General features: G+C 46.0%; 1 protein-coding gene across 8 annotated transcripts in view; it reads left to right on the top strand.

Moving 5' to 3' along the window:
• R3HDM2 (R3H domain containing 2) overlaps positions 1-17,088 on the top strand; it is an 87,017-nt gene that overhangs the window by 62,306 nt on the left and 7,623 nt on the right. For 2 of the 8 annotated variants that reach the window (XM_080989769.1, XM_080989771.1), the window contains 6 exons: positions 2,456-2,557; positions 8,640-8,882; positions 10,178-10,304; positions 11,463-11,698; positions 13,670-13,827; positions 16,037-16,137. In XM_080989769.1, the coding sequence (XP_080845895.1) occupies positions 2,456-2,557; positions 8,640-8,882; positions 10,178-10,304; positions 11,463-11,698; positions 13,670-13,827; positions 16,037-16,137 (967 nt within the window). The remainder of the gene's footprint in view (positions 1-2,455; positions 2,558-8,639; positions 8,883-10,177; positions 10,305-11,462; positions 11,699-13,669; positions 13,828-16,036; positions 16,138-17,088) is intronic. The other 6 variants (XM_080989770.1, XM_080989772.1, XM_080989773.1 and 3 more) reach the window with 3 other exon arrangements.

The following is a 17,088-nucleotide window of genomic DNA, read 5'->3' as shown; positions in this document are numbered from 1 at the left end:
CGTTCAAGTGTGCTGTGAAAGGAGCAAAGGGGCTACACACTCAGGCAAAATGTCAATTCATATATTGGCTTATTCCATTGAGATATAATCATTTGAAGCAGCTGATGTGTTATTCCCAACCACAAAGAGTATCTCCCCCCTCAGTTCTTCCCAAGCCTTATATTGTATACAACACTAATGTCTCACATCAAATGTAACTGATCTGTAGAAAAGACTCTACAACCTGAAAAAAGAGACGATGAGCGTACTTTTGTAAACCAAGAAAATCTTTAATTAAAATTATTATTTTTTAAATCAAAAACAAAGAGCGTCTTGTGGGGAGATGCCCTAAAAAGTCTGGTACTGGCCTCTCTTTTTTGGAAGAAACCAAAGAAAACTGGACAGAGGTTCATCCTAACAAAATGCTCACAGATGCGTGTTAAGGTGATTTGCATCTGGAAAGCCTTGAATGTGTGTTTGTGGGGGCTTTGCAGTTCTGCATGTTCCACAACAGGTCTGCCCCTGCCTCAGCAGAACAATTTGAGGCAGACACAAGAGGCTCTGGCTGTCCTCCTCAGCGGTAGGTTTCACCAAACTGCTCAATCCTTAGGAATGTGGCCATCTTCCTACTCAGTTCCTTCAGTCGCCACAGAGAGCAGCAGGACTGAAATATTTGTAGATCGTTCTTTTCTGTTGCTGCTTGATGTGACAGACCTTTTAATTTAGCTCAAATGGAGCATAAGGTATAGTTTTATTTAGTAATTTTACAAGAAGGATAGTAATTTGAAGCAGAAGAATTGTTGGTTAGACTCACCTTAGCAGGGCCATGGAAAGATGTGAAATTTTGTGTGGGGGATTTTTTCTGCTGCTTTGGCTACAGTCTATGCACTCCTACTTGGGAGTAAGGCTGAATTTATTGTAACTTACTTTTGAGTAGACCTATTTAAAATAGAATCATCTTGGCCAAGAAACAGTATGTAGACCTCAGCATTGTTATGCAGAAAAGGAAGAAACATCCATTCACAGGGAAAGCTCAGAAAAATAACACCTCCATAACATAAGGGGTAGTGATAAATGACGATATTCTGCTATATTTTACAAAGTTGTTGAGGCAGTTGATATTATTTCATCCTCATACCTAGCAAGTGTCAAATTAGACATCCTTATTTGTTGGTTAGATTTTATGTCCTGCTGAATCCCCGTAAATAATATATACTTGACAATAATCAGAATCAATGTCTGAAGGGGGATTTCCCCCCTTTTCTGACTTGTAGGTCTTCACATTTCTAACTAGGAGAGGAAACTAAGATCATGTAGTTTTTAAACACCATTATGTTGTTGTTAAGTGGCAGGGTGACATTCCTTGCCACTACAAGGGACAGGGGCTACATTATGTCCTCCTTGGAGATCTCATAGCTGGCAGACATCTCCTTAGGAGTCCCTTAGCTCCATTTGTCCTCCCTTGCTTCTGGAAGCATCCTCAGAGCTTAGTGTTACTATTTTCCCCTTTGCTTTCTGATTACTGGAAAACCAAAACAAGCAATTTAGATAAATTGGCTTATCCAATTTTGGATTAAGACTAGTGAATGGCTATGTTTGCATGTCACACTATCCATAGTTTTGTATGATGTGAACAAGGCCTTGGGCTCACTCCTGTCTCCTCCAGTGTAGCATGGGTTCAATTTTTTTTTTTTCTCTAAACAAAATTTAATTAACCACAGATATCTGAAGAAGTGTGCATGGAAACGAAAGCTTATACCAAGAACAAACTTAGTTGGTCTCTGCATCAGACCAACATGGCTACTTTTGTAAAACTTAAAGGTAAAGGGACCCCTGACCATTAGGTCCAGTGGTGGCCGACTCTGGGGTTGTGGCGCTCATCTCGCTTTATTGGCCAAGGGAGCCGGCGTACAGCTTCCGGGTCATGTGGCCAGCATGACTAAGCCGCTTCTGGCAAACCAGAGCAGTGCACGGAAACGCCGTTTACCTTCCTGCCAGAGTGGTACCTATTTATCTACTTGCACTTTGACATGCTTTCGAACTGCTAGGTTGGCAGGATTTGTAAAACTTAGGAGGCAGCTAAAAGCAGAGTCCTGTTTCCTAATCTTTACAGCCCTGCCAGTTGCAGGGCAGGTTTCTTTTAAGGCTGCAAGGGCTACTAGGCACCTGAATTGGAATGCATGTTGATGTCAGAGTTCTCAGAAATTGGTATTCAGCACCTTGCAATTCCTATTGCCTTTCCCCCTTGGCTGAAGTCTTCCAGAGCTTCTATTTCTTGGTTTTTCTTTTTCTCTAAAGCAGATGGAAAGCCAGCTCAGTAGCTGGTGGTATCTTTTCAGACCTCTTATGTCTTTATGTATAATGACTAACCTTGTTCTGCCTTTTCTCCCTCTACCCTTGCCCTCTCCTTTCCTCTCCCCCCACACCCTGCTTCCTTATGCCTGTTTCTTCCTTTCCTTTCCTTTTCTACTCTTAGCCAGTCCCAGCTCTGCAGCCCTCTCCGCAGCCTGTTCAGTACTCTCCAAGCTCCTGCCCCCAAGTCCTCCTGCCAGTCTCTCCACCCCAGCAGTACAATATGGTATTAAAAACCCAACTTCTTAGATTTTCTTTCTTTCTTTCTTTCTTTCTTTCTTTCTTTCTTTCTTTCTTTCTCTCTCTCTCTCTCTCTCTCTCTCTCTCTTTCTCGCTCTCTTTCTCTTTCTCGCTCTCTTTCTCACTCTCTCTGTTTCTCTCTCTCTTTGACATAATAAAGAATGTGCTGCATTCCAGTGCTGATTTTGTTAGCTGCTTGTTCGCTTTGGGTACATAATAAAAACATCACACACACACACACACACACACACGAACGCACAAATACACACACAAATACTACTACATAGGATGATGATGGGCTCTGCTTCAGCAGGACAGAATTTCCATCTCTCAAGTGTGTTCATGGCTTTTTATTTATAATGCAACAAATGCACAATTGTTGCTCAGTTTTTATATCGCTCCCAGATGTCTTTCCTAAAAGAAAGCTCCTGTTACAGTTTCCTATTGCTCAAAGAGCAATATTATTGTGGATGGGAAAATGAAGTGTCTTCCTCAGTCAGCAGGCCTGTTCCACTTGTCTGGAATGCAGTTGCATGAAAGTGTTCACTAATTAATTTTTGCCACCCAAATTACTTTTGTGAGAGACCAGCTGAAGGTGAAACACATTGAACTAACAGGGCATGTGTACCAAAGGACATTTTCCTGGTTTTGTATGAGATGTGGCCGTAACAGCCACCAGAGGGCATGGCTGTAATGTGTTACAGTTGGATAAACTTGGTTTTGCCCACTGCTATATGATTCCTCAATTTGCACAGTGCTTTTTCTGATGATATTCCTGCATACAGGTCATCAAATCTGACTGATAAGGCAGTTGGCAAATGTGGGGTTAGAACATTTAGGTCAGTGTTTTTCAGTCGGTGTGCCGTGGCTCCCTGGGGTGCCTTGAATGATGGTCAGGGGTGCCGCTGGCAACTCTGGCCTCTGTCCCTCTTTCCTTCCCTCCCTCCTCTGATGCCCTGTCGCGTCTCTGCCTCCCAAAGTCTTGCACAGCTGTTTGTTGCAGCCCTGACTGGCGATTGGTGCCTCTGTGACTGGCCAGGGTGTGCTGGTTGCCAGGAGCTGAGGCGGCCTTGGAGTAAGCTAGCAAGTGGGCGAGGGAGTCCAGCCAGCCAGTCCACTAGCCCTTGCTGTTGGGAATGAACAGACAAGTCCCAGGCCCCTGTGGGGCAGTGTGAGGAGACACCTCTCTTTGGGGTGGGGTGGGGGCAGCTCAGAGACCATGGGCAGCATCAGCAGCTGCCCAAAGGACTCCCAAGGAGAGGGGAGAGGAGAGGAGACTGAGGGAATACTCCACAAGGGAGGGTGCTCGAAAAGGGTGAGAGGTGCCAGCTCTGCAGGCAAGGGGTGACATAACTGGGCTCCTGAGCCCCACAGCAAGAATGTAGTTAGGAGCCATAGACTCAAAAAGGTTGAAAACCTCTGATTTAGCTGATGCAAACAGTGTTGAGCTCTGTGAGTCTTAGGCTGCATCCTATCTTACTTTCCCTGCGTGCATGAATATTATGTAGGGGAAATGAGCTGGCAAGATTTCCAGATTAGCCTGCAATCAGTACAGTGGTAGTTGAGGTGGAGGAAGAGAAGTCTGCTATCCAGATTGTGTGACGCTTGAGTTGTCTTTCTATGGTGTACCTTGTTTCCTCCTGTTTCTTTCCCACAGCACATTGATGATTTGGACTGCCTTTGGGGAACTGATGCTCCGGCAGTTCTGCCTCTTGATCTTGAGTTAACCATTTAAATATTCAGCATTTAAAGTATGGTACATAATGAAGGGTTAGTTGGTTTATGTTCTATGCACCTCTGCATAGCTGTCAACTTACAGATTTGAAAATAAGGGACCAGCAGCCTCAAAAATAAGGGATCAGCAGCCAAAATAAGGGATTTTAGGCAGCCAGCTGAAATACGAAGTTAAAGGGACCAGATAATTTGGGAGAGCAGCACCGGTTTTTAGCCCTTCGTTTCCAGAGGTTGCTGCTCAAGACACCAGCTGATGAAACACTGCAATTAAATAACTACAAGCAGCAACCACTTTTCAAGCAAAATGAAGTCCAAGCTACGAAGATGCTGCTGCAGTTCTGTATCTTTTCTCTTGGGCTCCATCTATAGCTCTCAGTTCCATTAGGCGGGGCGGGAGGAAGTGGGGGGGGGGGGGGAATAGCGCCCGAAGTAAACCCACAGATCAGACCATCTATGCTAGTCTACCACTACAAATCTATGGGAGAAGCGCTTACGGTCCTTCCTCCGCTTTCCCCCTCTATGGTTAGCCCTTGGAACACCTGCCCGCGCCTCCGCCTCCTCTCTCTGAACTGCTTTCTCTATGGTTGCCCTCGCTCTCCTCTCAAGGCTCCTCAACAATTCATAGGCCATGCCAGGCTGCCCATCTCATCTGGGTCCTTCGGCGACGCAGCCGCAGTACGGCTTAACGGGGGTGGCGGCGGCGGGCAGAGGGGAGGCCCCAGGCAGAGACGCTCATTTTGGCGGCCATGAGGAGGATGGCGGCAGAAGGGCCCGAGGCTCCCGCCAGTCCTGGTGGGGAGGGGCTCCCGGGGGCCAAGGCTGGTGAGAGGAGGCCGGACGGGGGCGGGGCGGGCAGCCAAGCAACACAGTTGGAGCCTCCCCCCTCCCTGGCTGGCAGGGAGGGAGGGAGAGGAGCTGCGTCCTTTGAAACCCGGGAAATTTAAGGGACATCATCAATCCAGGACAGCAGCGGGACACGGCGCTGGGATAAGGGAGTTTCCCGCCAAATAAGGGACGGTTGACAGCTAGGCACCTCTGCCAAAGTTCAGTCAGTTTCCTATGAGAGGCAGGCAGACTTCAGGTACCATTGAGGACAGCAGGAAGGAGATCTGGTCACAGTACACTGACATATTGAGCCTCGTTGAAATGAACAAGAGCTGCAGAAGAGCACTTCCACAACTCCTGGTCATTTCAACCCAATTTGCACAGGAGAATTTTAAATTCGTATGCTGCCCCATAACCCAAAGTTTTCTGGGCAGCTCACATGAAAGATATATAAAAACAATTCATATAGAAATCAAAAACAAACCCTGAAATCAAAATCAAAATAAATATGCAAGGAAACTTAAATTCACCATAATCCCCAAGTTAAAACACAGGCCTTAAAACTGAGAGAACCAGACTATGTTAGTTATTTGAAAGGTAAAAAGGTAAAGGACCCCTGGACAGTTAAGTCCAGTCAAAGGCAACTATGAGGTGCGGTGCTCATCATGCAGGCCTAGGGAGCTGGCGTTTGTCCACAGACAGCTTTCAGCGTCATGTGGCCAGCATGAATAAACCACTACTGGCACATGGAGGACCGTGACAAGTGTAAGAGCACATGGAAACACCATTTACCTTCGTACCTATTTATCTACTTGAACTGGTATGATTTCGAACTGCTAGGTTAGCAGAAGCTGGGACAGACCATGCCACCTAATACCCTGTTAGCTAATGGATGGGTGTGGGCAGCAAGAGGGATGCCATCTGTATTTTACCACGGCAAAGTGTCATGAGCCAACTGTGGCAAGATAGAGAACCTAGTTGTTCTGTCACAAGATGGTCAATATGATTATTTTGTTTGTGGAGTGGAAGAGTCATGCTGTGTCTAGCAGTGGAGATATTCTAGATCAGGAATGGGTAGCCTTTGGCCCCCCAGATGACATTAGTTTGCAACACCCCATCAGGTCCAGCCTACATGGCCCAGTGGTCAGGGATTGTGGACGTTGCATTCAAGCAACATCTGGAGGGCACCACATTGCCTGCCCCTGTTCTAGATGATGATCTTATAACAGAGAAGAAGAAGAGTTTGGATTTGATATCCCGCCTTTCACTCCCTTTAAGGAGTCTCAAAGCAGCTAACAATCTCCTTTCCCTTCCTCCCCCACAACAAACACTCTGTGAGGTGAGTGGGGCTGAGAGACTTCAAAGAAGTGTGACTGGCCCAAAGTCTCCCAGCAGCTGCATGTGGAGGAGCGGAGACACGAACCCGGTTCCCCAGATTACGAGACTACCACTCCTAACCACTACACCACACTGGCTCACAGAGGCGCCATACTACAACTTGTTTAGGGTTTATTGCATAATAGTATGTTTGTTTCACATAATGCTTGTTTCCATTCCAATAGCAATAACATGGAGGAAATTGCACATCCATTGCATTTATACAGTCATGTGACAGGTCTACGTGCCTACATGTGTTTGAGGTGGAAATTGCCATTGGCAGCTGATTCCTGCATCATGGTAGCATAGTAATAAGTAGGGACTCGTCACCTGTGGCAGCACACTCAAAGGAATCCATGGTCTCATACACAGAAGTGAGATCTTAGTAGGCTTGCCATATTTCAAAGACCAAAAAGGAGGACACATTTGCCAGGACACATTTGTAGGTGGGCTGGGAGGGGAAGGGGGGGGGAGGAGGAAGAAAAATAGTAGTACTAGTGTGTGTGTGTGTGTGTGTGTGTGCGCAGTAAAAGATAAAAGGTGTCTTGAAATGTTTAATAATGTTGATAAAAAATCAAAATGAAAGTTAAAAATAAAAAATGGGGGGGATCATTAAGAGATGTCAGTGAAAGTAGAAATAGAAGGGGAGATACAGTTAAAAGAAGAAAGGGATTTTCTTCCCTCCCCCACAGAAAAGGAAGAAAAGAAAAATGACTAAACAAACCAAAAAAGGGGGGGGAGGATTTTTTAAAATTAAATTTATTTTTAAAAATAAGGATGAGGATGATTATTGCTACGTCTGGAGGTCAGAGCCATTCCTGAGGGCTAGGGTAGCGTCCTCAACGGGAGGCCCTTGTTGGCTTAGGATTCCCCTGTGGGCACTGCCATTTTTGGTCTCCTCTGCACTCACCCACCAAAAAATAAAAGCAAAGAAGCCTCCCTTCCCGCTGGGGGTCCCGCAGGCACCTTTCTTCCCCACTGGGTCCCTTCTGAGCAGCAGCAGCAGTAGGACGACAGAGAGGGAGCTCTGGGTTGCTCACCATACCCTACGTCTCTGGCACAGCAGCTGGCAGTCCAAATGCATCCTGAGCCGGGCAACTTCGCCGCACTGCGCTCTTGCCTTGCCCAGTGCCCAGAATGCGCCTCCCAGCTTGCGTGCCATCCTGCAGATTTGTCCAGCCTCTCACCACCCCCTCTTCTTCCTCACCTCCCCCCTACCACCAACCCGTGTGGTGTGATCCCATTGCTTCAATGGGTGCAACCACTTCTGGGTCCACTTCAGCCACCCCTTGCCCACCTCCTGCAGCTGAAAGTCCCCTAGTGGCACCTGACTTGCCACCTTTCCCCCTTGGACCTCCTTCCCTTCCACTATGGGGAGCAGCCAGGTGGACAAAGGTTGGCAGAAGTCCCACCAAGAAAGGAGAGGAGGGAAACACTCTCTCTCTCTCTCTCTCACACACACACACACAGAGAGAGAGAGAGAGAGAGAGAGAGAGCGAGCGCAACGAAGATCTCCTGGATGGAGATTATAATGCTGAAAAAGAGGACGTGTCCAGAAAAACCCAGACATATGGCAACCATAGTATAGGGAAATTACTTGTTGGCATCTTTGGTTAATCCAGCCCTGCCTTAGCCCCCTTCTCCATTCCCACTGATATAGGAATTAGGCAGATTTTGGCCTGTTTATTTTACACAAGGCGTTAGGTTGCAGTTCTTGATTGTGTCCGAGTATGAGAAGTCAAAGAGAAGGGGACTTGCCTATGTAGAGTGACTAATCCAGAATGTTATGTCACTTGCATTGGCCTATGTCGTGAAGGGACAAAGCATTGAGGCACTAAAGTGGTATGAAGGATCATTGGGTAATCTCTTCCCCCACCCTTCTCGAGTTTCTGCCAAATTCTCCAAGTGCTGTTTCTTTGGCACATCTGCCTTTAAGTCAAATAGTCACTTTCATTGTTGTTTTTCTTGATATTCACACTGTCTAAGAACACTTTTCCTGGGCACTGTGCTAATTGCTTGATCCTGTTTTCATTCAGGAGAGGGAGGGCTGTTGTGGTTCCATGTACCTGCTGGTGCAAACAACTTGAGGTCGCAGTTACTCAGTGCTTTCTTCTCTTGTCCTCTGGCTACAGGCTGATGAGCTCAGCAACCATTTTGGGCAGATCAGCCTCAGCCGCCAGGGTTCCACAGAAGCACCAGATCCGTCCTCATCCATGTTCCAGCCGCCAATCATGTCTCAACATCCTCAGCAGACGGGATTCATCATGGCTTCTCCTGGGCAGCCAATCACAGCCTCCACCTACTCTGCCTCGGGACACACAGCCCCAGCCCAGCAGGTTCTGCAGCCCCAGAGCTATATGCAGCCCCCGCAGCAAGTAAGTGACAGTGTGTGCATGTGTGAAAGAGATTCTTAGTGAACATGAAATGATGATGAGGAGGAGTTGCTAAAAGGGGTGCAGAAAACCATTACAAGTAGACCTGAGCTGGGCAGAGCATTAAGGGTATCTAAGCATTGGGTCAAGTTAGCTAGCTTAGGCTTTGAGGGGTATATGTCATGGAATTCTACTCAATAATGATCCAGAGCAGAACTCCAGTGCAGAGTAAAAACTTAAACACGTTGCAGGATTCCAAAAAAATAGACCAGAGGCAATTGTATTTCATCCAGCAGAGCTTTATTGCTACTTAAGGTAAATGGGCAAAACGGTCACAAATCCAATACATTCAGGATTGGCACTGTCCATAAGAAACCCAGTTGCAGCAGACTTAACTTAAACTTACAATAAGTTATAATAAGACTAAACCTTAACACTATATACAGAATACCACACCAGAAGGAAGAGAGATGGAAAGAGACAGTGAAACCCAGGGTCCTTCTGGCCTCTTATTATAGTCGGCATGACCTTGACAGAAGAGATAACAACCAGTTTAAGTCAGCTGTACTCAGCTTCTCTGAAGGAATAACCCAAACATTGTTTCTTTCACACAGAGGAGCTTCCAGAACCCTCTAGAATTAATTAGAATAGGAAAGATCAGAAGAGGAAAATAGGATTAGAATAGGAAACATCAGATCAATACTTTCTGCTGTAAGAAATGCAAATGGACAGAACATTGGGCAGAGTTTTCAGCCTCATTTGCAAATACTGCCTGTGGTGCTCTTGCAGAACATACTCACTCCACCCCATCTCCACCTACAAAGCTGCACAGGTATTACCCAACTATGAAAGATGGAAGTTGGATGTTGCCTAACTATGAAATAATTGAATTTCCAGAGACTGCTTGTTCTGTTGGTCAAAGCCATGTTTTTCTTTTCCCTATCTGTGTATTCAGTTGAGTTATAAAAGCCCAGAAAGTGTGAGATGGTTGTTTTGTTGTTGTTGTTGTTGCTGTTGTTGTTTTGAGGGGTATAGCAAGAGGCTGTCATTCTGCAAATGCTTGTATGCTTTCTCTTTTGAGGGTTCTCCAAGGATCCTTGGTTCCTTGTGGCTACTCCTGTGTGTCTGTCTGAACTTCACGTGCTTGTGACCGTGTGTCTCCTGCTGATGTCCCCTTGAGGCTAACCTTTTGCTGCAACTGGTGTCCTCTTGAGCGGCTTGTCAGTCAGAAGCCCAGAGCTCTGCTACAGTTATGTCCTTTGTCTTATTTACTGACTGCTTTTCCCCCCTCCTGACAGATTCAGGTTTCTTACTACCCACCCGGGCAGTACCCAAACTCTAGCCAGCAATACCGACCTCTCTCTCACCCGGTGGCCTACAGCCCCCAGCGCAGCCAACAGCTGCCTCAGCAGTCGCAGCAACCTGGTAAGGGGGCGGCACGTGCAGCATCCAAGAAGGAACAAGTGGGGGCGGCAGCGGCGGGAGATTAGTGCTCTAGTGCTGTGAGGGAGATCCAAGCCAGCCTGCCCTTTCTTGGAGCCAAGGGGAAGCTAGCCTATTTATAGAGCTCAGGTCATTGCATATTAAAAATCTTTGCAAGCGTGAATGTAGCTAGCTGTAAGGCCTATGTCCCCTTGGGTTATAGGTAGTTGAGGCTATTACTGTCCTTCAATTTTACATACATTTGATTGTTTGAGTCTGATAATTGATCTAAAACATATGTGCACAGAAGGGCTGTAAACTTTGGTGAATTAATCAACTAACGCTTGAGTTGATTGTCAGGAAGTGTTCATTTAAAGATTTCTAAGATTTGAATCTCTGGTCTACAATGAAGATGTGAATGACATACATCTGTGATCTTCGAATGAAGGGTAGAATAATAATAATAATAATAATAATAATAATAATAATAATGTAGAAGTAAATGACCCCTGGATGGTTAGGTCCGGTCAAATGCGACTATGGGGTTTGTCGCAGACAGATTTCCAGGCCATGTGGCCAGCATGACTAAACTGCTACTGGCACACGGAGGACCATGACAAGTGCCAGAGCATATGGAAACATTGTTTACCTTACCGCCACAGCAGTACCTATTTATCTACTTGCACTGGTATACTTTCAAACTGATAGGTGGGCAGAAGCTGGGATAGAGCAACGGGAACTCACCCCGTCGCATGGATTTGAACTGCCGACCTTCTGATTGGCAAGCTCAAGAGGCTTGGTGGTTTAGACCACAGCACCACCTGCATGCGTGCGCATACACAAGAGATGCATATGAAGGGTAATGAAGGGCTCCTCCTGGGACACCAGTCATATATACTGTTGGCCACCTAAAGTGCTTAAATATGATGGCTGTTTAACCAAAGTGAGACCACTGAGATGCAAAGGAGGAGGCAATTGCCAAGTTTGAAGAAGTAGGAAAAATATTTAGGGGGGAAACCGAGGGGACAGCTCCCCTCCTTAAAAAAACAAAAAACAGGCCAATGAGGATTGAGCATGCTTTAGTGACCACGTAATGCTGGAGGAGACAGGCAGATCCCACTGGTATAAAGTATTAACCTTCAGCCTCTTGCTCCAATGCAGGTTTACAGCCAATCATGTCCAGCCAGCAGCAGACGTACCAAGGTATGATAGGAATGCAACAATCACAGGGCCAGAGCCTCCTCAGCAACCAGCGCAGCAACATGGGTGGCCAGATGCAAAGCATGATGGGTGTGCAGCAGTCTCAGAGCCAGAGCCTCCTTAGCAACCAGCGAGGAAATATGGGCAGTCAGATGCAAGGCCTGATGACCCAGTACACTTCACTGCCTTCATATCAAGTGAGTGGCAATAAAAGAAAGAAGAAATATGGTGAGGGTAAGGGACCTTGGAAGTGGCAATTTGCTAAGTCAGAAGTGAATTCATGCAATCTTCTGATCCCTGTGATAGTTTAGAAAGCTGTCCCATGCTCTTCAAAGGCATAGGTGCAACTAAAGGTATGTGACTTACGGAAGGACTGGTCGTGGCACTAAAACAGCAGCACCATCTCTAGATTTTGCATTTCCCCCTCCTTTATTGTAGAGCCATGGTTCTGCCTATGTCCCAGGTTCAATCCCCAGTATCTCCTGTAAGGGCTGCAAATGCCCACTGTCAAGAGCCCAGAGAGCTGCTGCCAGTCAATGTCAACATTGTTGAGCCAGGTGGATAGATGGTCGGACTCAGCATAAGGCAGCTTGCTATGTTTCTGGGTTCATCCGGCATCTCTGTGTTGTGCATCCGCTGCCATTGTAGGCCCAAAATGTGAGATGGAATGAAGAAATGTATAACTTAATGAGATCAGGGGATGGGCATGTTTTGCTGCACATTAAATAGGGGGAGAAAGCAAACTTGATGCAGGATTGCTGTTTTGGCAACTACCTGTGTTAATCATAGCAGGTCAACAGCAACCTAGAAACAAATCGGAACTGTTCTACAGATCCAAAAACTGCAGATAGCAACCTGCTGATGTTGAAAGTAAACTGTGACAACCTAATTGAGACAGTTGAACTCCCTAATTCCATTTCCGAAGGCCTGTATAAATGACTGTTTTGTATTCCAGCACACCCTTTCCCCCCCCCGGAAGCCCCTGTGCCATGCCTATTCTGGGAAGCTTTTTCAAAGCCACAAGGTGATTAGTAGTAACAGTATGGTAGGAGTTGCACCGAATGTGGGAAAACTTACTGGGCTCATTCCTGAAGCCTACATAGCACACATTGAAAGGTCTGTACTTTTGACCCACATTACAAACCACCATATTACAAACACCTCAGCAATTGACCATGCCTAATTTTACTAGGCAGGGGAGAGGGCTTGAGATGTATAAAGCCCCAAGGGCTCCTTGAAGTCAGTTGTGCAGTTTTCTGGGTTGTGGATGAAGTGCCCAGCTGGGGTGTACCTGAAAAACAACCACACACTTTTCAACTTGGAGTGCCTTTCTTTGAGTACACTTGCTGTGAGGGAAGAATTGTGCAAATTTCATCAATGTCCCTAGGAACTCTGCCCTTTATCTGCAAAAGTGCTAAAGGCTTATCTAAAATCTACTGTAGAATGGGAATTCTAAAAGTCCTTATTACATGACCAGAAATTATAAATGCAGCAATGGTTCAATTCATTTGTTTGTTTGAACCACATAAACGATGCAAAAGAAGCTTTCTCTCAGAGGTCAGCCTCCTGGTGTTGCTGGGCTCCAGATTCCACTGTCCCTGATGGGAGCTGGAGTGAGACAACATCTGGATGGCCACAGGTTCACCACTCCTGCCTTATTTGATCATGTGTTCCATGCAGTACAAAAGTGTTTTAGCACAACAGCCTATTTTAAAGTGAGTGTGTTCCAGCAGTTCAAATTACATCAACTTTTCACTGCCATTCCTGTGTTAGGTGTACCTTGTCAAGATATAACAATTGCTGGGATTCATTTGTATCTTACTATGCAACAAGGACAACAAGTCAGAGACATATGTTTAGTTTTCCTTTTTCAGTTACTACCATATGCACCTTGTATTCAGGCTTTTGTCCTGGACTAAAATAAATAAAGTGAAATACAAGTGAAGTGAAGTGAAAGCAAAGCCCTGGAGTTCACAAAGTGTTGGAAGCAAAGAGCAGGAGACCTAGGCACTTACTTTTCATTTAAAGACCAGATCTTGGAGGAGGTGTCCCACTGTTCCTCCACTGTTGTTCTCTGCATTCAGTGCCCCCTTAAACTACTGTATGTTGTTGTCTTTCCCCCTGTTTAATAGGTTCTCTCCCTTTACTCTCCCTCTGCCCCCCGCCAGCAGGTTCCAGTGGCTAATGAGTCTCAGGGCGTGGTCCAACAGCCCTTTCAGCAGCCTGTGCTGATGCCAGCAAACCAGTCTGTACAAGGAGGAATACAAGCTGGGGGGATGCCAGTTTATTACAGTGTTATCCCGCCAGCCCAGCAGAATGGCACCAGGTAAGAGCTTGAGCCAAAGCCCTGTATAGTGTCCCTTCTCTACTTGGAGCAGAGCCTTCATAGGTTCTCTTTGGAACTCCCCTTTTCAATAGGTCTGCAGGGTTCCTTCCTTGATGGGTTTTCAGAACCAAAACTTATCTTGGTCATCGCAGGCTTTTGGTGGAAGGAAGGAGGAATTATTTGAGTTCCTTGGACTGCATGCAACTAACCTGTTCTGCTAGTGGAAGCCAGAGCAAGGACTCCTGCCAGTGCAGTGGGACTTCCCCATCTCTTTTTCCCATGCCCCCCAGCACTCCCCCCCCCAATCTATTATGGAGGGCTAGGAGAATCCCCAGAGCAGTTCACATGGGGAGAAAAGGTGACACCATTTTGTCAGGAAAGCAGAAATGCTTGCACTAATGGGACATCTCCTTAGCACTACATTGCATTCTGCCCTTTGTATGTTTCTTGAGTCTGGTTTTGAAATTGTGTTTGCAGAAATTGGTTTTATGGATTTGTTTAACCAAAATTAAGGAGTTGACTAGTTTATACGGTTTGCTTTTTATTTTACGCTACCTTGAGGGTTCATTGGCAAAGTTGGTAGGCATAGAAATTTAAGAAAATAGATAAAAGGGAACCAAAATAGGTCTGGGGTGTGTGGGCGTGGGTGTGTATATCACCTTTCTGTTAAGATTATAATAATCACAGTACAGTGGTGCCTCACAAGATGAAATTAATCCGTTCCGCGAGTGTCTTCGTCTTGCGGTTTTTTCGCCTTGCGAAGCACGGCTATTAGCGGCTTAGCGGCTATTAACGGCTTAGCGGCTTTAAGAAAAAGGATACAAGCTCGCAAGAACTCGCAAGACGTTTCGTCTTGCGAAGCAAGCCCATAGGGAAATTCGTCTTGCGGAACGACTCAAAAAACGCAAAACCCTTTCGTCTAGTGAGTTTTTCGTCTTGCGAGGCATTCGTCTTGCGGGGCACCACTGTAGTTTAAAAATGCAGTACAAAGCAACAATAAAAGCACAATAAAAATGTGCAGCAACAAAAGTAGTCTGCGAAGTTGGGCATCCAGTGTGAAAGAACCTCTTCCAAGAAATCAACAGGGTTGCTGTCCAGATCCATAACTGGCTTCCCCATCACCATCTCAAAGCCATGAAAACCCCAATGAATTGCTAATAGGGGTCACTGTTTGGCTTTCCCAGTTTCTGCCGTAGGAAACAGAAATGAGAAATAGGAGTTACTGGCAACAATATGTGATGTTCTCTCAAGCTGACAATCATTCTTATGGAAAGATTTGCCTACTTGCACAAAGTTAGATGATGATTGAAGGGAGTCAAAAGAGCCAATACCCTTTTCATGTATGGTCTACAAGCCTCTCTGGCTGCCCTTTCTAATTTTATATAAGTATACCTCTTTCAGGGAGGACAAAAATCAATCTACTATTTAATCACTCTCCTGGTTGCCATTGATGACCAGGAATTCCATAAAGGCGAGCGATGGAACCAGTGAAGCAGGGAAAGAGCACTCTGCTTTGATCTACCTGATTTGGCTTCCATGCCAACCAGAGGTGGAATGAAGCCACTTCCTACATGGAGAGTGTGGAAGCCAGTTGGCCTGGCAGATTGGGGACAGAGTGCTCCGCTTCTCCAGGCTAGCAAAGCCGAGTCCTCTGTCCCTCTTTTGCAAGCCCAGCTGGTTTCTATGCAACTCTGCTCCATCTCCCCTGCTGTGGGGGTTAGAGATGTGGTCTTGGCAAATGGTGGAGGTTATTGACACTGGTGCAGGCAGTGCTTTCCTGCACGAAAGCAAGCCCAAGAGACTCAGTTTTTTAGACCACAGCCCCACCTGCATCCCTTTGGGTTGGAGTAGTCCCAGGGATTGGGCTACATGATCCTCAGGGTCTCTTCCAACTCTGATTCTTTGATTCAAGATGGAGAAACAACTAGCTAGAGAAGGGGAGTGAGGGTGGGGAAGCTTCCTTGTGTATGAGCGAGAATAAGAGGATGAGAATGCGTGTGGCATCCCTACCCCCTGAAGCACTGAATAAGCATTCCCCTTAATTGAAAGATGATCGGAGCAGGAATCACAGCAATTAGCATTAAACTGATGAATGATGCGGGAAATTACTCAGTGCAGTTGGGCTTGGTTGTCTCTCAAGGGAAGCACAGCTGGTGTCTCCGTCCTGTTGCTTCTGCTGCTTCATCAGATCTTGCTGTTTCCTTCCCAGCCCTTCGGTTGGTTTCCTGCAGCCTCCTGGGGCAGAGCAGTATCAGATGCCGCAATCTCCTTCGCCCTGCAGCCCACCACAGATGCAGCAGCAGTATTCAGGTAAGGCGGTTTACTCTATTACTTAGCCTAGCAGAATGTGACCCTCCCCCCCAAAAAATCCACACACACACACACACACACACACACTATGTGCAAAGTTGCAGAAAACACTGAAACCAGAATGCTATGAGTTCACCAACCATCACCAGATCTCAGTGATCTGGTTAAAGATTGTTAAAAGACTGGACTCGAGCATCATGAGATCAAGAGTACACTTGATTTCAAACTCCCAACTTCCAGTGTTTGGTGCAGTATTGATCTAGTGGTCACTGTGAAAAACGCCCATCATTTTTCAAAGCCGGTCTGTCATGTATCTCCTGCCGGTCCTATTCAGGCTCCCCCTGCCTCATGTCAAACATCCTTCACAGACCATGGGGCTCAAATTTAGTTATGGTGTCGCCTGCTCTGCACCCACTGGAAAATATAAGGAAGATGTACATAAATATATCTTGGACCTCATTTCTTTAGTTGAAAATGTGGTAAAAGTTCAGACCTTTCCTAAATTTTTCAGCTGGTAAAATGTTTTCGTTTCCCCCTGATATTGTGGGAAGCAGGGGAAGGAGCGAGGCAGATCAAATGGAAATGTTCAACAGGGCAGCCCAAGAAAAGGGTCAAAAATGCCTGTGAAAAAAATTGGGGCCACCTAATTAACACCCCCAACTCCTATTCATTTATTTAGAGCTTTTCTGTAGTAAGTGCATTCATGTGAAATGACGTGAAGCTTGCTAAAAGCCTTCATCCTCCACCACCACCACTTATGACTTAACACTGTGCAGTATTCATATACATTTGTTCATAGCTGTGATAACAATAATGGCTACCACAAACAGCATCTTTTGCTTGGGTACCCAGCTGTCTATTCCAAACCTGGAAATGAAGAAGTCCTTAATATTTTTTTAGTTGTATTCTGAGCTAGCTCTGCTGTTGGGCAGAGTGAGCCATCTCAGGTGA

Source organism: Podarcis pityusensis, assembly GCF_964106645.2.
Source record: "Podarcis pityusensis genome assembly, chromosome: 2".
Classification (NCBI taxonomy): Eukaryota; Metazoa; Chordata; class Lepidosauria; order Squamata; family Lacertidae; genus Podarcis; species Podarcis pityusensis.
This window is presented reverse-complemented; position numbering and strand designations above follow the sequence as displayed.